This window comes from Natator depressus, chromosome 16, assembly GCF_965152275.1.
Source record: "Natator depressus isolate rNatDep1 chromosome 16, rNatDep2.hap1, whole genome shotgun sequence".
NCBI classification, from domain to species: domain Eukaryota; kingdom Metazoa; phylum Chordata; order Testudines; family Cheloniidae; genus Natator; species Natator depressus.
This window is the reverse complement of record NC_134249.1, coordinates 1,856,357-1,875,891: the sequence shown is the minus strand read 5'-3', so window position 1 is coordinate 1,875,891 and position 19,535 is coordinate 1,856,357. Positions and strand designations below refer to the sequence as shown.

General features: G+C 49.3%; 1 protein-coding gene across 2 annotated transcripts in view; it reads right to left on the bottom strand.

The window, feature by feature from the left end:
- Positions 1-19,535, bottom strand: part of PNPLA7 (patatin like domain 7, lysophospholipase) — a 400,735-nt gene that overhangs the window by 379,763 nt on the left and 1,437 nt on the right. For both annotated transcript variants that reach the window (XM_074973884.1, XM_074973883.1), the window contains exon 2: positions 16,893-16,927. In XM_074973884.1, coding sequence (XP_074829985.1) covers positions 16,893-16,925 — 33 coding nt within the window. In that variant the 5' untranslated portion in view covers positions 16,926-16,927. The remainder of the gene's footprint in view (positions 1-16,892; positions 16,928-19,535) is intronic.

The window sequence follows — 19,535 nt, the reverse complement described above, 5'->3', positions numbered from 1 at the left end:
ACACGCCCGTGCTCACAGCTCCGTGAAGGAGCCGCCAACTGATGTCTCCGACGGGCCTCGGGACCAAGGTGGAATACAGGCTGGCCCACCGAGGTTGCTCACCCTCCAAAGGTGGCAGGAGGTCCCGCCACTTTGTGTCGGGGCGGGACACCAGGGTGTGGGCGTGAGTGTATACAAATATTTCCGTGGTGCAAGTTGAAAACTGACCGGCTGCAGTTCATGCAGCCGGCTCGCAGTGAAAGGGTGAGGGGTTTGTCAGGATCGGCAGGGTAGGGGCCCAATGGAAAGGTCTGGCGGGCCTGGGGTAGAGGATGGGCGGGGTGCGCCCTCGCGCAAGGCTCGGTTGACATAAGCCCGAGCAGCGGGGGTCAAGGCGGCCTTCACCTCCTGAAGTACGCGCCGGGGAGTACGGGGGCTGGAGAGCCCCATGCGCCGAGCGAGCGTCAGGGGATCCAGCCAGTCTCTCCGGTCGTAGTCCAGGAGGTCTCCAACCCTCGTGACTTCCACCAGGACCAACCTCTGGCGCACCGAGCGGGACTCCGCCACCTGCACACGGAGTTGGGGGTTGTGTAGCAGGGGCTCCGTGAGGAGATCTGCTCCCGCGGTGGCCGCCACGCACCTGGTCATTAGAAACAGTTTCCAGGTTCGGAGGAGGTCCTGGTAGAAGACCGGCAGCCCGGAGAGGTCTCGCGGAAAACCTCTCGGACAAAGGTAAAAGAGCTGCCGGTCGTATCGGAGTCCTTGGAAGCGGCGCAGGAAGGCGTGCGCCAATATGCGCCACGTCGAACTACCTGCACTGTAAAGGAGCCTCTGCAGGGCCTGGAGGCGGAAAACGCGGACCTGAGTGTGCAGACACTTCAGGCCCTGTCCTCCTTCCTTCAGGGGTAAATGAAGAACTCCAACAGGGGCCCAGTGCATTCCTGACCAAAAGAACTCTAGAATCAATCTCCGGAGGTGGGTCAGGAAACCCGGGGCCGGGGCCACGGTGTTGAGCCGGTACCAGAGCGTGGACAGGACTAGTTGGTTAAGCACCAGCGCTCTCCCTCTGAGGGAGAGACATCGGAGTAGCCTCGTCCATTTCCGGATCCGCTCTATCACCCCGCCCTCCAAATTTTGCCAGTTCTCCGGCGGGGAAGGGTGCGTGGCGGAAAGGTAAACGCTGAGATAGAGCAGAGGACCCGCGCTCCACCGGATGGTCTGAAGCGCGGGTGGGAGGGAGCTTACCTGCCGCCAGTCCCCCACCGCCAAGCCAGAGCTCTTGACCCAGTTGACTCAGACGGAGGAGGCTGCCGAATAGATGGCCTGGCATGCCTCCACTCGCGCCAGGTCGCCCGGGTCCTGGACCACAAGAAGTACGTCATCGGCGTACGCCGACAGGACCAGCCGCAGCTCCGGCTCCCGCAGCACCAACCCCATCAACCTCCTGCGGAGGAGACAGAGGAAAGGCTCAATCGCAAGAGCGTACAGCTGGCCCGAGAGAGGGCAAACCTGTCGCACTCCTCGCCCGAAGCTGACAGGCTCAGCTGGACCCTGACCGAACCGAACCAAACACTCCGCGGAGGCATACAGCACCCGGAGAAAACTCACAAAACGAGGTCCGAATCCAAACGCCTGCAGAGTGCTCAGGAGGTACCCATGGTCTACTCTATCGAACGCCTTCTCCTGATCAAGAGACAGGAGGGCGAACGACAGACCATCTCTCCGCCCGAGCTCCAATAGGTCTCGGACTAGAAATAGGTTGTCAAAAATGCAGCGACCTGGGACAGTATAGGTCTGGTCTGGGTGGATCACGTCCGCCATCACGGACCCTAGCCGCAGCGAAATTGCTTTCGCTACGATTTTGTAATCCGTGCTAAGGAGTGAGATGGGACGCCAGTTTCGTAAATCGCGGAGGTCCCCCTTCTTCGGCAGCAAGGTGAGCACCGCTCGCCTGCACGACAGAGGGAGGACCCTGCCCTGCAAGGACTCAGCCCAGACAGTGACTAGGTCTGGGCCGAGGATGTCCCAGAACGCGCGGTAAAACTCCACGGTCAGCCCGTCCATGCTCGGAGATTTATTGGTGGGCATGCGGCGGAGGGCTTCCGAGAACTCGGCCAGGGTGAGAGGCAGCTCTAGCCGCTCTCGGTCGCCCACGCTGACCGTGGGGAGTTCCTCCCAGAGCACCCTGCAAGCGCCAGGATCGGTCGGATCCGGGGAAAAAAGGCTTGTGTAGAAGTCGCGGGCCCTCCCACACATCTCCTCCGGATCCGTGAGCGGGGTGCCGTCTTCCGCTAGAAGGCAGGTAACTTGCTTCTTGGCCCCCCTCATTTTCTCCAGGGCATAGAAGAAGCGGGAGCCGCGGACCATCTCCCGAAGGAGGCGGATGCGGGACCGGACGAAGGCACCTCGGGCCCGGTGGTCCTCGAGGGCCCGAAGCTCCTCCCGCTTCTCCCGGCACGCTCCGCAGAGGGACGGGTCCTCGGGGTCGGCGGCCAGGCGCCTCTCCAGCTCCAAGACCTCCCGTTCCAACTGCTCTATCGCCGCATTTCTCCGTCGGCTGGTGCCCCGAGTGTAGTCACGGCAGAAGAGCTTGGCGCGGACCTTCCCTAGATCCCACCATCGCCGCACCGAGGGAAAGGCACGCCACTGCTCTCGCCAGGCCAGCCAAAATTCCCGGAAGGACATCACGAAGCTCTCGTCCTCCAACAGGCTATTATTAAAGTGCCAATAGACCGGCCCTCTGCACGGAGGGAGACCGTTATAGTAACTAAATGATGGTCGGAAAAAGGGGCCGGCCGAATGGTGGAGGAGTGGGCCTGTGAAAGATGGAAACGGGATAAATAAATACGGTCCAACCGAGAGTGGTGTGACCGATGGGCCTCCACCCGGACAAAAGTGAACGTGGAGGTGTCATCTGGGTGATGGTCACGCCAGACGTCCACTAGGGAGTGATATTCAACTATTCCCCGGAGAATATTCGCGGCAGCCGGGCTCGGCTCGGCGCCTGAGCAGTCCTGTTCCTCGAGGGTGGTGTTAAAGTCCCCTCCCAGGACCAGGCACTCGTGCGAATCTAGGGTGCCGAGAAAGTCGGACACCCGCTGGTAGAATTGTGGCCGCTTTGGGCTCATTTGCGGGGCATAGATATTAACAAGGTTGACCACGAGCCCCTCCATACGGACTCGAAGGTGCAGCAGGTGGCCCGGCACGACCTCAGTGACCCCTAGCACCTCGGGCCGTAGGGTGGGGGAGAACAGGGTCGCCACTCCAGCTTGCCAAGTCATGAAGTGGCTAAAATAGACCCCGTCCCCCCACTCCAGCCGCCACCTGTCCTCAACGGTCGGGTCCGTATGGGTCTCCTGCAGAAAAACTACAGAGTACCCCCCTTCCCGAAGGTAAGAGAGCACCTGGGACCTGCGGAGAGCCATCCTACAGCCCCTGGTATTCAAGGTTGCAATAATGAAAGGCATCATGCGGAGGGCTGGTGGGGTGGGGATTTCTCAGTGGCGGGGGTGTTCGTGGCCCCCGGCGGGTTGCGCAGCAACCCGTGACCCATCCCATAGATGAGTAGATCACTTCGGAAGCCGCGGGCCCGCTCGTAGGCCGCAGCACCGCGCCTGCCTTGCCCTCTGCCCTCCTTTATAAGGGCCTTTGTGGCCTGAAAAATTTGATCCAAGTCCCCCCAGAGCTGAAGAGCTAGCTGTACCCTATTGCGGACACCACGGGTGTGTTCTAAGAACTTCCGTAGTGCATGCTGCAGCTCATGGGGGGGTGGGGTTACGGTTCCCGGGGTATTCCCTGGTGGGGCTCTTAATACAGCCTCGTGGTCCGCTAAGGCGGGTAGGCAGGGTGCGGACCACCGACAGGACGTCTGGCAGGCTGGGGTTATTAAATCCATTTCATGCCTTGGGGTGGAAGGGGATGGCGGGGGAAAAACTGCAACTCCTAATGGGTCGCGACTGGAAAGTGCAAAGACTGCTCCCTGGGGGGAATCTGCAAAAGGCAGAAAAAAAACGACCCCAGGGGTGGCAATAGCATTGCAGGAGGGGGTAAACTGGGCGGGGGCAGGGGAGGGGGCAGGCGCAGAGGTAAGGCTCTGGGATTCAGGAGGCAAGCAGCTAAAGGAAGGTGCCTCCTGAGCAGAGTCGAGGGTTAAGGGGTAAGGGAGGGGGCTCCCAGTAATGCTAGGCGCTGGCTCCGCGGTGGTCTTGGCGGCCATGGCATCAGGTGGTGGACCACCTTCTGCAGGGTGCTCGCCCGGGAAGGCGATCAGGGGGAGGGAGCATGGGGAAAGGAGGGCTGGGGTGAGGTTGCCCAGCTCGAGGCCAGCCGGGAGTAGATCATCCTCTCCCTGGGTGACCGGGGTCAAATCTAGGGCCTCAATCTCCGCGTACACGGAGGAGAGGCCAACGCCTGCTACCCCGGGGGCCTCTCCTCTAGGGCCCGCCTCAGCAGTCGCCTCGGGGTTCGCGGGGGGTTCGGATGGTATCCGGGCAGAAGGGGCGTCCTCAAGGGTCTCGGAGGGGAGGGTCTCCCGTGGAAGGGGGGTTCTGCCCTCCAAAGCCAGTCTGTCTTCCCCTCCCGACACCAGCGGATGGATCTCACTCGTGGTCATAGCGGAGGGCTCGATATCAGTGCCTCCCTTCCTGGTCTTCCGGGGGGCTTCTGCGTCGGATGGATGCAGCGGAGCTCGAGCCTTCCGCTTGCTCCGTTTCCCCTGGACTAGGTTCCAGCCCTCCATAGCGTCGTCTGGGGGCTGGTTAGCAGGGGTCGTGTCGGGGGGTGGAGGCGATGGTTCAGGGGTTCGGGGGGCAGCGGTGAGGCAGCATGAGGAGGGGGGGGTTCTCCTTGGGGTGGGCCCTCTCCTATGCCCGATAATATCCTTGTCGCACCCTCCTCCATAGGCTCTGCTAAGGTGGTAATAGCAAGGGTGGGACTCCCTTGCTCGCCCGGGCGTAGTAGGGAAGAAGTCTCCTGGGCCCGGACGGGAGCAGCGATGGATTGAGTAGGAGGAGGGTTGGTTTCAGATGCCGGGCAGCCAGGGGCGTCGGCAACAACGGGGCTGATGTCCTGCCGGGTCTCGGGGGTCTCGGGTGACCCTCCCCCCCGGGCCAAAGGGCAGTCTCTGCAGACATGCCCGGCTGAGCGGCAGAGGTAGCACCGGGCCTCTCCGGTGGAGCAAAAGACCCGATAGCGGGCTCCCTGATAGGGGACTAGGAAGGACCCCTCGAGCGCCTCCCCGTCACGCACCCCCGCCGGCGGTAGAAGCTGCACTTGCCGGCAGAACGAAAGGACGTGGCAGAGGGTGGGGTCCTTGCAGCCCAACGGGAGAGGACTGATGACAGAGGTAAGTTTCCCCAGGGCGGAGAGAGCGGGTAACAGGGCAGCATTGGGTAAAAAGGGAGGAACGGAGGTAAGGACGAGGCCAACACCCAGGTCTTCTAGCGGCTCTAGGGGGACAAACACCCCCCCCACTGCCAGGCCCCTCTCCACCGCCTCTTGGGCGGCAGTCTCCGTAGCTAAGAAAAAAACGACCTTCCCATACATCTTGGAGGCCGCCACAATAGCCGTGGGTCCTACCACCTTCGCCAACGCCTGCACGTATGCCTCCACGTGGGGCGAGGCGGGCACCAGGAGGCAACGGACACCGTGCTTCCTGGTCAAGGTGGGGAAAGGGCCCCGGCTGCTGGTGATGGTAGCGGAGGCAGTGGGTGGGCGAGATGACGAGGCGGGAGGCAGGGGGGAGCCTGCCAGCGCCCGGGCATACGTCCTGGGGGCCGGGGGAGGGGCATTTGCAGAGCTGGTGGAGGGAACTGCGGTGAGGGGCGCCGTGGTCGATGACGAGGCCACGGCTGTGGGGGCAGCCCCTGCCATGGAGGGCCCAGATCTTTTAGTGGGGCCCTTTCCTTTCTGCCCGCCCTGGCCTTTGCGGCCAGCTGGCAGGGGGTTCCTAGAACCTGAGGGAGCAGGGGGCGCAGCAGCAGCAACAATCACTCCGGTGCCTCCTGCTGCCGGTGCCCCAGCAGGGGCGGTGGCAAGTATTTTGACAATCGTGGGGGGGGGGGCGAGGTTGGTGGTTGGGCAGGGGGGGAGTGGGGGAGAAACAACTAAAATTTGCTAAAGGGGCCTCGCCCCTCTCATTCCCCGCCATTGTGAGCAGGGAGAGACGGGGAGACGCCGGAAGGAAAGGGGGAGGGGGGGAAGCAAATTAACCACTCCTCCCTGCTAGGCTGCAGGCGGGAGGGGGGAAAGCCAAAGGGTTGGACAGGGAGGGGGGGAAAAACAAAAAGGAATCCAATAATAGGGGCAAGCCGTAAAATAAGCAATCCGGGGGGGGGGGGGGCGTGTAGGCCCACGCACGTTTGTCCAAAGAGTCTCGTTTGGTCGGCTGTTATGTCCGGTCCGAAAGGCAAAGTCCAAAGCAAACAGCTGGATCCGAAGGCAGATGGCAGATTGCCAGCAGGGACGAAGCGGCGGGGGGCCGTGACAGTTGTAGTAATGGTGGGGGGGGGTGGAGCGGGCACCGATGGACCAGGGGGCAGCTTATTGCCACACCCCCTGTGCCGCCACAAATGCAATTAAAATACAGTCAAACTCCCCCACACGAGAGTAGAATTCGAAAAATTACTCAATCTTACGGCCCCCTTCATGATGATTCGTAGCTTCTTGAATTATTTCCCCTGTCTTCTGAAATCCTTCTTCTCCGGCCGTGTTGGCTGTGTTCCAAGGCTTCCGGCATGCTAAGAATGTTAAAGATAAGAAATAAAGTCCGAGCTGCCAGCAAAACGGCTGGGTCTGGGGGCTTCCACTCCCTCCTCCGGATGGCAAAATCGGCAATCTTCCCCCCCTCCTCCGGGGGTTTCAGCTAAAACAAATAGCTGCGCCCGAAGGCAGGCAAGGGCGGGGGCGGGTGCTGGCTGCAAGCTGGTAACCGACCAGCACTCAGCAAGAAGCGGCGGAAATCAAACCAAAACAAAAAAAAAAAAAAAAAAAAAGCGTCCGGCCCGGTCGGGGCGGGGGGGACTAAGACAGGGTCCAACAGTAAGAAAAATCCAGGCCAGGGGGCTTTAGGAAAGAATAGAAAGCAGATAGCGGAGGAGCAAGCGAGGGACGGTCCCGTCCTCCAACAGGGAAGGTTCCAGAACAATCAGGAACCTTCTCGAGAAAATTAAGACTGATTAGAACACCTGCAGCCAATCAAGAAGCTGCTAGAATCAAGTAAGGCAGGCTAATCAGGGCACCTGGGTTTAAAAAGGAGCGCACTTCCGTTTGTCGTGCGCGTGTAAGGAGCTGGAAGCAAGAGGCGCTAGGAGCTGAGAGTGAGAACGCGGACTGTTGGAGGACTGAGGAGTACAAGCATTATCAGACACCAGGAGGAAGGTCCTATGGTGAAGATAAAGAAGGTGTTGGGAGGAGGCCATGGGGAAGTAGCCCAGGGAGTTGTAGCTGTCGCACAGCTGTTCCAGGAGGCACTCTAGACAGCTGCATTCCACAGGGCCCTGGGCTGGAACCCGGAGTAGAGGGCGGGCCTGGGTTCCCCCCAAACCTCTCAACTCCTGGTCAGACACAGGAGGAGTTGACCTGGACTGTGGGTTCACGAAAACGGCCAAACTGAGGGCTGCCGTGAAGCTCCAAGGCGAGCAAATCCGCCAATAAGCGCAAGACCCACCAAGGTAGAGGAGGAACTTTGTCACAGCGGGTTTTATCTACCTTGTTGTTCCATGGATGTGTGGGGAAATCGTAGGTTTAGAACATCAGACATATCAAGGAAAAGAAACCCAAGCAATTGGGATGGGAAGGAATTTTTAATACGGCATTTTAAAACTTATTTTACTTTTGTTAACACTTAGGTAACAAATATCACCTAAGAAACAGTTGGAAGAAGAATCTTTTTAAAGAGCTTAACACCCCTGCCTCCTCAATGAAGGGCCAGGAGATCTCTCAACCTACCCCTGGGTCTTCCAGAAAAACAGGGAAGATTTGACATTCCTCTTATTTCTAAGGCCTGGTTCTACACTCCTAAGGCCACGTCTACACTACCCATCGGATCGACAGGTAGTGATCGATCTATCGGGGATCGATTTATCGCGTCTAGTGTACACGTGATAAATCGATCCCCGATCGCTCTGCCGTTGACTCCGGAACTCCACCATGGCGAGAGCGGGAAGCGGAGTAGACAGGGGAGTGGCGGCCGTCGATCCCGCGCCGCAAGGACGCGAAGTAAGTGATTCTAAGTCGATCTAAGATACGTCGACTTCAGCTACGCTATTCTCGTAGCTGAAGTTGCGTATCTTAGATCGATTCCCCCCCCTCCCCACCGCAGTGTAGACCAGGCCTAAGAGAAGTATTTAAGCCAACCTAAGTCCTAGTATAGACACTGCTAGATCAACGGGAGAATTATCCCATCAATCTAGCTACCACCACTCAAGGGGGTGGCTCAGCAGTGGCAAAACCCTTTCCAATACTGTACCAAATGAAGTTTAAAAACCAAGAATAAATACCTTTCCAGAACTCCATCAAACACCACAGGGAAACAAAAAAGCATAAATGCAATTTCATCAGATGTCCCTTTTCAGTTTCCCTTAAGAGATTTTTTTTTCCCCTGTTGCCTTTGCAGAAACTTTTCAAATAAGTTGTTTGGTTGTTAACTACACTTATGTGGCACTTTGTACAGAGCTTAGGACATGTAGTTAGCCAAACCCCAAAACACTCCTGTTGTGTAACTAGGTATACACTATCTCAAGTAACCTACATGTATATTGCCCTGCTGACCCAGAGGAAGCCAGTGGCAGAGCAAAGAATGGAACTCTGGAGTTCCTAAATTCCATCTACTAGATCATGTGCCTTCTCAACTATAGCTCAAGTGGACTGCATGCTTAATAAACCCTGCCCTTTCCTGACCAGCCCATGAGAATGAACACTATTATAAATGCATAATAATTTCAGCCTCATATGTTGTTTGTATATTTAATCTAAACAATTTCCTTCCCAAATACTAGCCGTATACCATGCTCACACAGAGACCTTGCTGACCTACTATGACATACTTCGTAAGAATTGTATACGTCCCTGATGCTGGCTTACTGTCCAAGGGAAATAATATAGCTATGCAACACAGTTCATATTTGTCACAAATTGTATGTAAATACTGGCTAACGCTTGGTATTCATGATTTCAGAATACGAGAAAAATAATCAGGAAGCCGTAGGGTGAAAGAACCTGGTGCCTGTGATCTAGCTCCTGGAAAAAGTGGGAAGGGCAGGAAGAGATACAAACCCTCCAGGAAAATGTGGAGTAGCAGTTCTCAACCATGGGTCCAAGGGCCCCTGGGGGTCCATGAGCAGCAGATTTCAGAGGGTCCACCAAACAAGGCTGGCATTAGCCTCATTGGGGCCCAGGGCAGAAAGCCCATGCTGCCCTGACTCCACCACCAGGGGCTGAAGCCAAAGCATGAGCAGCTTAGCTTCGCAGGGGCTACCATGGTGTAGGGCCACATGCAATTGCCCTGCTTGCCTCCCATTAATGCCGGCCCTGGCTTTTATACGCAGAAAAACAGTTGCTGTGGCACAGGTAGGCCATGGAGTTTTCATAGCATGTTGGGGGGGGGCCTCGGAAAGAAAGAGGTTGAGAACCCCTGGTGTGGAAGATCTCACACGATGTTCATACCAGTGTGTGCAGCAGGAGAACATTCGCTCCAAACACAGGCTCACAGAGGCCTGATGCAGGTGGGGCAGTCCCTCAGGATACAAGGGGAGAGGAAGTGACCTCAAAGACCTGAGGGAAGAGAGCACATCAGCAGCACACAAGGGGAGAGGTAGTTACCTCACAGAGGCTTGGGGCATGTGGAGAGTCCTAAAAGACCTTGTAAGCTCCATGCTTATCAACACAGACCTCTCATATTTCTTACCATACCTGCAGACCAATAGCTTGATTCAAGGAACTTACAAGTTCCTCACATACAGTCAGCAATGCTTGTAAATTCCACAAACCAAATAACTATAGTTAGAGGAAGTGACAAGCTCTACAGAGCCTGGTGCTGAGAGACCATAGTCCCACAGCTTCTTCTTCATTTTTTAAGTGTGTACATCATGCTTACAGAGCTAGCTGCACCTCTGACCTCTTCTCTGGTCTCTGAGTGCATCCCCTTCATCTCAGGTCTCATAAGATCATAAGAAGGGCCATACTGGGTCAGACCAAAGGTCCATCTAGCCCAGTATCCAGTCTTCTGACAGTGGCCAGTGCCAGATGCTTCAGAGGGAATGAACAGAACAGGTAATCATCCAGTGATCCATCCCGTCACCTATTCCCAGCTTCTGACACCATCCCTGCCCACCCTGGCTAATAGCCACTGATGGACCTATCCTCCATGAATTTATCTGGTTCTTTTTTGAACCCTGTTATAGTCATGGCCTTCACAACATTCTCTGGCAAAGAGCTCCACAGGTTGACCGTGCGTTGTGTGAAGAAATACTGCCTTTTGTTTGTTTTAAACCTTCTGCCCATTCATTTCATTGGATGACGACTAGATCTTGTATTATGAGAAGGAGCAAACAACACTTCATTATTTACTTTCTCCACACCAGTCATGATTTAAAAGACCTCGATCATATTCCCCCTTACTCATCTCTTTTCCAAGCTGAAAAGCCCCAGTCTTTTCTTTCCCTAGGGTGGCATCCCACAATTCTCCCTCTCTTAAATCGAGTCCTACACAACAGGACCTTGCGTATTGACCATGCTTATCCCAGCAGGCCTGACTAAATATGGTACCTGCAGGTCTTTCCCTCAGGAGAGTGTGACCTGAAATGAATACAGTGACCCAAACCAGCTTTCTTAAAACAAATCTTAACAGTCAGAACATAGCATAAGAAAAAAAGAGTTTAAAATAATAAAAGGTCTACACACACATCTATCTTACCTCCAGGTCAACCATTCCCCTTGAAGCCTAAAAAAGGTCTAGCTTCTTCATGCCCCCAGAAGGGCACATTTATATGTCAGCCAAAAACATTTGCCTCCCCCGCTGGGCCAGAGTTTTGTTTTGTTTTTTTTTAAACAGTTTATAATCCTTTTGAGCCACAGGCTCCGAGAATTGGCAAAACAAGCTTTATAATTTAGCAGGAGCCAAGAGAAAGATCTCCCCAGTTAATGCCTGAGCCACTGTCTCTTACCCCCTTTGAAGTATTTACCCAGAAGTGTCTTCACTGGAGCTCTTGTTTTGCCTTCCTGCTTGTTTCCCAACATCCAGCTATTAAAGTAAACCAACATATTCAAACAGACACCCCAATAGCCTGGTCAAGCATAAATTATTATAGGCCCCTCCAAATCCATCACAGTACATATTAGATTGGATACCATTAGTCTTCTTTCCCCAAGATTAGTGCTCATATAACTTATTTTGATTTTATTTTATTTAAAAACCATCATACACTGGAAATTCAGAGGCATCATCTGAGAACAGGTATGGTTAACAATACATTTAACTTACAAAAAGAGTTACTAGAACATTCTAGTTGTTTAAAAAAAAGTAAAAGACAAAAAGTACAGACATCTGAAGTTTTCCTACACCACCCTTTATTCCTGGGGGAATTCTGTGCTACTGCACATGTTTAATGAACCATGCATATTTTTAATTTTTTGTGCAGAAAAAAAGCTTCTGCCAAAATGTGTCTGCAGTTCTGCCTTTTGCCAACCAGCGGGCGCTGTGGCACTACAGCGCAGCAGCAGCTCCCAACCAGCTAGAGACGAGAAAGAGCCTGCCTTCTTCAAAGCACCTGTCAGGCCAGTCAGGAGACATGGGCTATGGGGAAACAGACAGTGCAGGGTGCTGGGGGGTGGTCAGACAGGGGCTCATAAGGGCTAGTGGGGGATGACAGACTGGGGCAGGGGCTGAATGGGAGTGGAGGCATAGGGCCACAGGGGGGGAGGGAGGTTCAGGGCCACATAGTGATGGGAGAGGGGGTGCAGAGCTACACAGGGACAGAGGGTGGCTAAGTGGGTTCAGGGACACATAGGGATGGAGGAGTGGGTGTCTGAGTGGAGGCAGAGGAACACATGTGGACAGGGGGTGCAAGGACACATGGGGATACAGGAACACATGGGGACAGGGGCAGATGTGCCTGACTAAATGGGAGAGGCTAGGGGACAGCCAGGGTCTGCATGGGGATGCTCCCAAACAATCCCTCCCTGCCCCCACAAATTTTTGTTCCATACTTTTCCCACCCATACCCAACAACCCTCCAAATTCACACCCAGGCTCCTTCCCAGCAATTTACTTCCCTCTCCCTCAGCTTCTCCGTTACCCCTGACTCTCCCAAGCCTTTGCACCGCTTCTGAGGGGTGCGGGAAATAAGTTTCTGTACTGTAGTTTAAATGAATTATTACTCAGAGTTCTGTATTAATATGCCTAGTAAGGAATCTATTTGTCAAAAAACATTTCCTGAATCTTTTTGTTGTCCGTATTGTTAAAATACCTGTCAACAAGTATGTTTGTAAAATATTGTGTGCAGAATTTTTAGTTACAGAATTCCCCCAGGAGTGACCCTCAGCTTTTCCCTCTTGCCACAACCATATTCTGATTGAAGGCAGGAGATCCCACCCAGCTGCCACATAAATGGATTCTTGACTGTTTTAGAGAGATACAGATTACAATTTTAACTATTGAGTGGCAATCTATGTTCCATTATAAAGCTTACTTTATTCACTAACTTTTTAGTTGTAGAAGCACATAGTGTTCTTAGATTGTTTTCAGAACTACTTATACGAAAACTCAAAACAAAAATCTGATTTTTCACAAGGGGGGGGGAATTTTTGTCCATTTACAACTGACCATTCATTCATTTCAGAAGTTTAAAAATTCATACATATGTATATTTCAATGCTTTGCTGTGATTATTTACTTTGCCAGCAATTTCAAATTTTTAAAAATATTTCAATTATTTATTTGCTATATGTGTAACTGTACAATATACCTGTCAGGAACTTTGATAAATTTACAATCTGACATTCAGATTCTGCAAAATACAAGCTATTTTAACAAAATTGAAGTTGCATACATCTAACCCTTTTAGTTGTGAAGATAACTTTCAAAATGTGAACTTACAGCAGTTAGTCTAAAACAACTGTTGACTGTGAAGTTTTAGACGTCAAATGTTTTGTCATCTAACTTCAGATAAGTGCTCAATCTGGCCTAAAGAGTATTATGGCTGGCTGTTTGTCACTGTCATGAATTCCACAGTTTTTTGTTTGTTTTTTTTTTAAGTCAACAATGGCTCCATTCCACTGCAGAGTTCAGTTAGTTTTCATCTAAAAACAAAATAAATAAATAAAAACTTTTTTAAAGAGCTTTCTAGCCTTTATGGTTACAAATCTATTTTCCAAAACTAAATCAAACATAACCAATGCAGTGTTCTCTCAGTCCCACCAACAAACTGCGCCTCTGCAGGGTGTTCTTTATTTCTAATCCGACAATACGTTTTAAGAGGACAGGAAATCTGTACCTAAGGCTATACAGTTTAGAAATATACAACATGCTTTCTCAAAATAAGACCTAATATTTTAAGAACTGTACCAATATTTTGTATGAATACATTATGTTTCTAAAATGCACTATAACTCTCAATATACTTGAAGCAAATGAGAGCTGTGATTTGAGGGCAGTCACCTAAAATAGTAACTTTCTGTACCATCACAAAGCCACAATTTTTCCAAAAAGAAAAGGAGTACTTGTGGCACCTTAGAGACTAACCAATTTATTTGAGCATGAGCTTTCGTGAGCTACAGCTCACTTCATCGGATGCATACTGTGGAAACTGCAGAAGACATTATATACACAGAGACCATGAAACAATACCTCCTCCCCACCCCACTCTCCTGCTGGTAATAGCTTAAGCTAATATTAAGCTATTACCAGCAGGAGAGTGGGGTGGGGAGGAGGTATTGTTTCATGGTCTCTGTGTATATAATGTCTTCTGCAGTTTCCACAGTATGCATCCGATGAAGTGAGCTGTAGCTCACGAAAGCTCATGCTCAAATAAATTGGTTAGTCTCTAAGGTGCCACAAATACCCCTTTTCTTTTTGCGAATACAGACCAACACGGCTGTTACTCTGAAACCTAATAATTTTTCCAATTTGTTACCAGAACAACAAACCAATTTTAGATACAATAATTTATACAAGATCCATAGGATATATCACCTCAAAAGGAATTTTGGGGGGGAAAGTTCTATGGCCTGTGTTATATAGGAGATCAGACTATATGATCACAATAGTCCCTTCAGGCACTGGAATCTATGAGTCTATGAACCTCCTACATAAAGTCTGAAAGCCCTTAAAAGTGATGTTAAGGAAATAAGATTATATAATACTTTTAAAATAAAAGCCTAGGAAGATACAATTCAGATTGCTAAGTGCAATTCAAGAAAAGATGTACCATTATACACAGGCACAGAAAAACTCAAAGACTATGGAAATCACAATTTAAGGTTACATAAATAATTCTGCACCAATCTTAGCACTCAGTTCCTACACACTGAACATTAAACAGAAAAATTCTAAACAACCAGCTTCCAACCTACTTTGGACTCCTTTTTAAAGTTAGGTTTCTAGTACTAATGATAACCTGAAATATTTTTCAAAATATGAACTGATGCAGTATGTTACTCCTGATTATAAGAATAGCTCCACTGCTGATCGCAGCTGCCAAGGGAAAGTAGTAAAACACTGGTCATTTCAAGAGCTGTTATTAAAAATGCTGCATATAGCAGAAGTGAGTACCAAACTATGGATGAGATGGGGCACAATATGCAGATACTGGGTTACGGACAGACCAGTACAGACACACTTACTGGAGCAGTAGCCAGGAACTTGGGTGAAGGATAAGAGAAGCAGAGCCACCCTCAACTCAACAGTCAAGAATGGAAGGGGCAGAGAGAAAGTTTCTTCTTTCCTTCATAACCCTTGTGGGACAGGACGGGTTTAAACATACGAGACTCACTAGCCAAAGGCCATATGAAAGATGGAGTCCCCCAACAAGGTCCAGGCCAGCATATTTACAGAAATTCCAGCAGTTAGGGGTACTGTAGTCCTGAGTTCTCTTCCACCTGCCACCCCTTTCAATATTTCATATCACCTAACGAGTAGGTGTCTGGTAACTTTTTCAAGCTTTGCTTTAAATTATACATAATTATATTATGGCAGAGGTGGATTAAGATTTTTTGGGGCCTGGACACAAAGAACATTTGGCCCCCCACATATCCCTCACCATGAGGCCCCACCCCCGGCTCCTCCTCTTCCCCTCAAAGCCCCTGCCCAGGCAGGAAACTGTAGCTGTGCCATGGTAAGAGCTGCCCAGAGAGCCCAGACAACCATGTGGAGCCCCAGACTCTCCACCTACCATGGGCGGCACACGCCAGGGGGCAGGGACACATACTGAGGGCTGCTCTCAGGTCACCTGGCGCACTGCCCAGGAGAGGTGGAGGGTCCAAGGCTCCCCACAGCAACCCAGGCTCTCTGGGCAGCTCTTACCATGGCCCACCTCTGGCTTCCAGCCTGGCTGGAAGCGGAGCCTCGGGGGAAGAGGAGGAGCAGGGAGTGGGGCCACAGTTCTAGCACTGGTGGTCCTCCCACTTCTACACAGGTTCTGGCACACCTGCAGGGGCCCCCAAATTGGTACAGGCCCCATCCATTAATCCACCACTGATTATCAGAGAAAATAAACAGGTAAAAAATTCTTACAACTGTTAGCTTAATCCTTATGCTGCTATTTTTAATCTTCCTCCTTCCTGTTCATTCAAAGAGTAGTTCCATTCCCAACTTCTTCTCCCACCACAACTTGTGCTCTTTTGTTCCCAATGGGATCTCTTTTGAATGATACTGTAGTGACTGGGGAAGAGGGAGTTCGGTTTTGTGGGTAGACTAATCCCTGCTTATTCTTTCCTACTAGTCTCTTTTCTGTGAGAATTAGTCCAGATTGTTTACCTCCCAGGACAATACCCTTTAGATGTCTGGCAAATATACACAACCTTCTGTTGCCAATAATTACTAAATCATAGCAATTCATATGGTAATGTGCCCTGAATGTTCTTCGGGGTTCATGCTGTAATAGACTATGGGTCCATCGGGGACTGTAAATCAACAATTCTATCTTGATACAACAATTTTACCTTGCTGTTTCTGACGGGGATGTATGTCCCATCTGGGCAGTCACCAGTAAAGAGAGCCTTGTCTTGCTGTTATTACCACCAGCTCCCTCTGAGATTACCAGATATCCTCCTGGCTTGTCAAGTAGATTTGTTTCCATGTTGTTATGCTTTGATTGCTGAAACTGTGATTTAAATAAAGCTGGCATGGCCTACCTTTTTTCCCCTAGGAATAAGTAATTCCCAACACATAATTGCCTTAAGGCTCTATTAAATCATATATTTTAGTACACCAAGGTATAGCCATGGTAAAAGGCAGTTGTCAGGGGACTCTACCTTTTTCCAGCTCTTCAGTCTGTGGCTGTATTATTGAAATGAATGGGACAACTCACCTGAGCAAAGTTAAGCGCATCCATAAGCATACACAGAATTGGGGCCTGAAAGCTACAGGGCAACCAAAGAAGTGTGGGAGTATATTATATGCAGTTTACATTGCGTTACTTTGGTAATATCTTAGACTATAATGAAGGCTGGAGGAGATAAGAAATGCAACTGGATGAAGAGGATTAGAAAAATTACAGCAAGCTGGGGCCAATCTTTTAAAGATTTTGGAGGGTGAAAACAAAAAATCTTACATGTGGAACAGTTCTTATTTAAAGCCAATATTCTTTAACAAGTTAGCCAGATGTTACTAAACTGGGCAAGTTAAGTTCCAGATACTGGAAACACAATAAGTGCTTGAATAAATCAGAGTATAAATATAAAAACCCAGCATACTGTACCTCGAGGCTGGAGTTGCTGTCCTCATCTCCCATGGCTTGGGACGGGGGAGGAAGGAAATAAATGAGAGAAGAAAACCTAGTTAATAAGTGACATTCGTCATTCCCACAGTCAGCGTTAATAACCATAATGCGAAGTGTTTGAGAACTAATCCTCCAAGCTTCTTTATTTGTCATGACAAGGCAAGTTAAGAAGAAAAATGCAATATTTCTAATCTTCCTGAGAGAAAATATAGGAAACAGCAAGTTTCTCGGTGAAGAAATAAACAAACAGGGTGATGATTTGCTGTTCTAATATTCTAGTACAACAATGATAATTAATGAAGCTCTCTACATGGTAACCAAGCTGCGTTTATGGGTTTCAATCAAGGGTCTCATATGCAGCCCAAACAGAAAACAACAAGCCAGCACCCCCATACCACCAAATTAATTAAACCTGCTCAAAGAAAGTCCCAAACATAATATTGAAAATGGCTGCTGGAGCCAGAGAGCCTTCCATGCTAGGGCTCCCACTGTTTCTAATACAAGTGCAACTGAATTGCTATTAGCAACAATGAGATTTGTTTTTAAACATTTGGCCTGTATCTTCACTGAGAAAAAAGATGTGTTTTACTGGTGTTTTGCTAACCCATGTTAAAATCCTAGTGATGGATAAAGTAGTTGTAATTTTAATCTGTGTTAGCTGCTCAAGGTAAACCCTACAGCATTCACCTCAAACAGCTAACTCAGGTTAAAACTGCAACTGCCTTGTCGATCTTAAGATGTTAATATCGGTTAGCTTAATACAGATTGAAAAATACACTTTTTTGCCTAGAGAAGTCAAGGCTTTGTAATGTACACAAGGCCACAGCATTAAAAGTCAACCCTCCTGAGATCTTAATGTATTTGCCCACTACTTCCAAACTGAAAACCCAGCCCAAGCCTTCTCTTCAAGCTTGACTACCACTATGCTTACCTCACCAGAGCATAAGGCTATGCTTAGGTTTCATTTTTTGCTCCAAACTCTACAGTGCAGTGTGTGCTCTCTCAGTCCCTGAGGGCTATATCCACTTTCCTTATATCCAGGTGGGCGTAACAAGCTAATTGTACCATTGAGTCAGCAAAACAAACACCATTTTCCAGCAAGGTCCCCGCTTTTAACATGATGCAGTTTTCAGGCAAAGACCATCAGCTGTTACAGCTTCTTTTCCCTTATACTTTCATAGCCATATCGTTACCACTTGTAGAACCATTAGAAAACCCAGACCTGACACAATACTTAACACAATTCAAAGCATAGACCTGAACTGCAGATCAGTAGCCAGGTCAACCTAGGAAGTTCTAATACACAGCATCACCATATCCTACATAATGCCTTTACGCAAACAGTTTGAGTTTTCTGGGGAACAATACTATAAAGTACTACATATGTGCCAAAAATACTGCTTCTGCGATGAACATTAGCCTGTCTTATCCCATTGCATGGTGTTTGCTTTTTTAGCACAGTTCATAATTACCCAGTCAGTAATTAAATGAAACTAACACTATGTCTACACTACAGACCTTACAGCAGCACAGCTGTACTGCTGCAGCTGAACCACTGTAAGGTCTCCTATGTAGCCACTCTATGCCAGCAGCAGAGAGCTCTCCCGTCAGCATAATTAAACCACCCCCAATGACCAGAGATAGCTATGTCCTGCCAACATAGCGTTGTCCAGACCGGCATTTTTGTTGGTGAAACTTATGTCAGAGGTGAGTTTTTTTCACACCCATGAATGACAAAATGGTAGACGTAGCCTAACATTCTTCCCAAAGCCTTAAAAAACAGCAGCCCTATTTTGTACCCCAACAAATTATCTTCCAGAAAGACTGAGTTTAAGGTAACAGTGGCTAATCCAATGAGTCACACAATTAGTCAATTTCCTCTGCTGTCAATCTTTCACACAGCAACAGGGAAGACAAATTCATTAAAAATGAAACAAAACAAAAATAAAACCACAGAAACTGGAAAGGGGACTCAAAGGCAGCAACAAGTGCCTTGAACTAAATTTCTTATATCTCTTTTAAATAGAATAGATTTCAAGCTGACACTGTCCCTTTTAGTCACTTTTTACAGAAAAAGTTTTAATTAAATATCTCTTGAGGGACATTTTTAAAGTATTTCAGCATCTCTAGTAAATAATTCCATATTCCACAATGAAAAAGTAAAATATTTAAAAGTATAACAGATTTTATTTTGAGTCTTATGAATCTTAGTTTTTCTGCTCAAATTATGAAAAACAACATTATTTTCTGTCAGTGTACAAATTTATATAAATAAAAATATTAACTACACAGAGATCTAATGAAACTCAATTTTAAAAAACTGGGGAAAAAAACACAATATTCACCCTATCATGCATGTCTTATTATTTAAATATGAAGAAACATCCCCTATAAGTATAATGGATGTAAAGGATTTTGTATTAGCTTAAATGTGAATTCCATTAATCTGCACACTTTACCTCCTGTACGAAAATGTAGTGCATTCTTGCCACCTCATTATACTTTTATTTGATTTTGACAGACTACACAATGTTACATTCACTAGTACACTATGAAGTATCCTAAGTTATACACTAAACCAGGGATTTTCAACCTATGGTCTCTGGGGTCCAGAGGCAATGT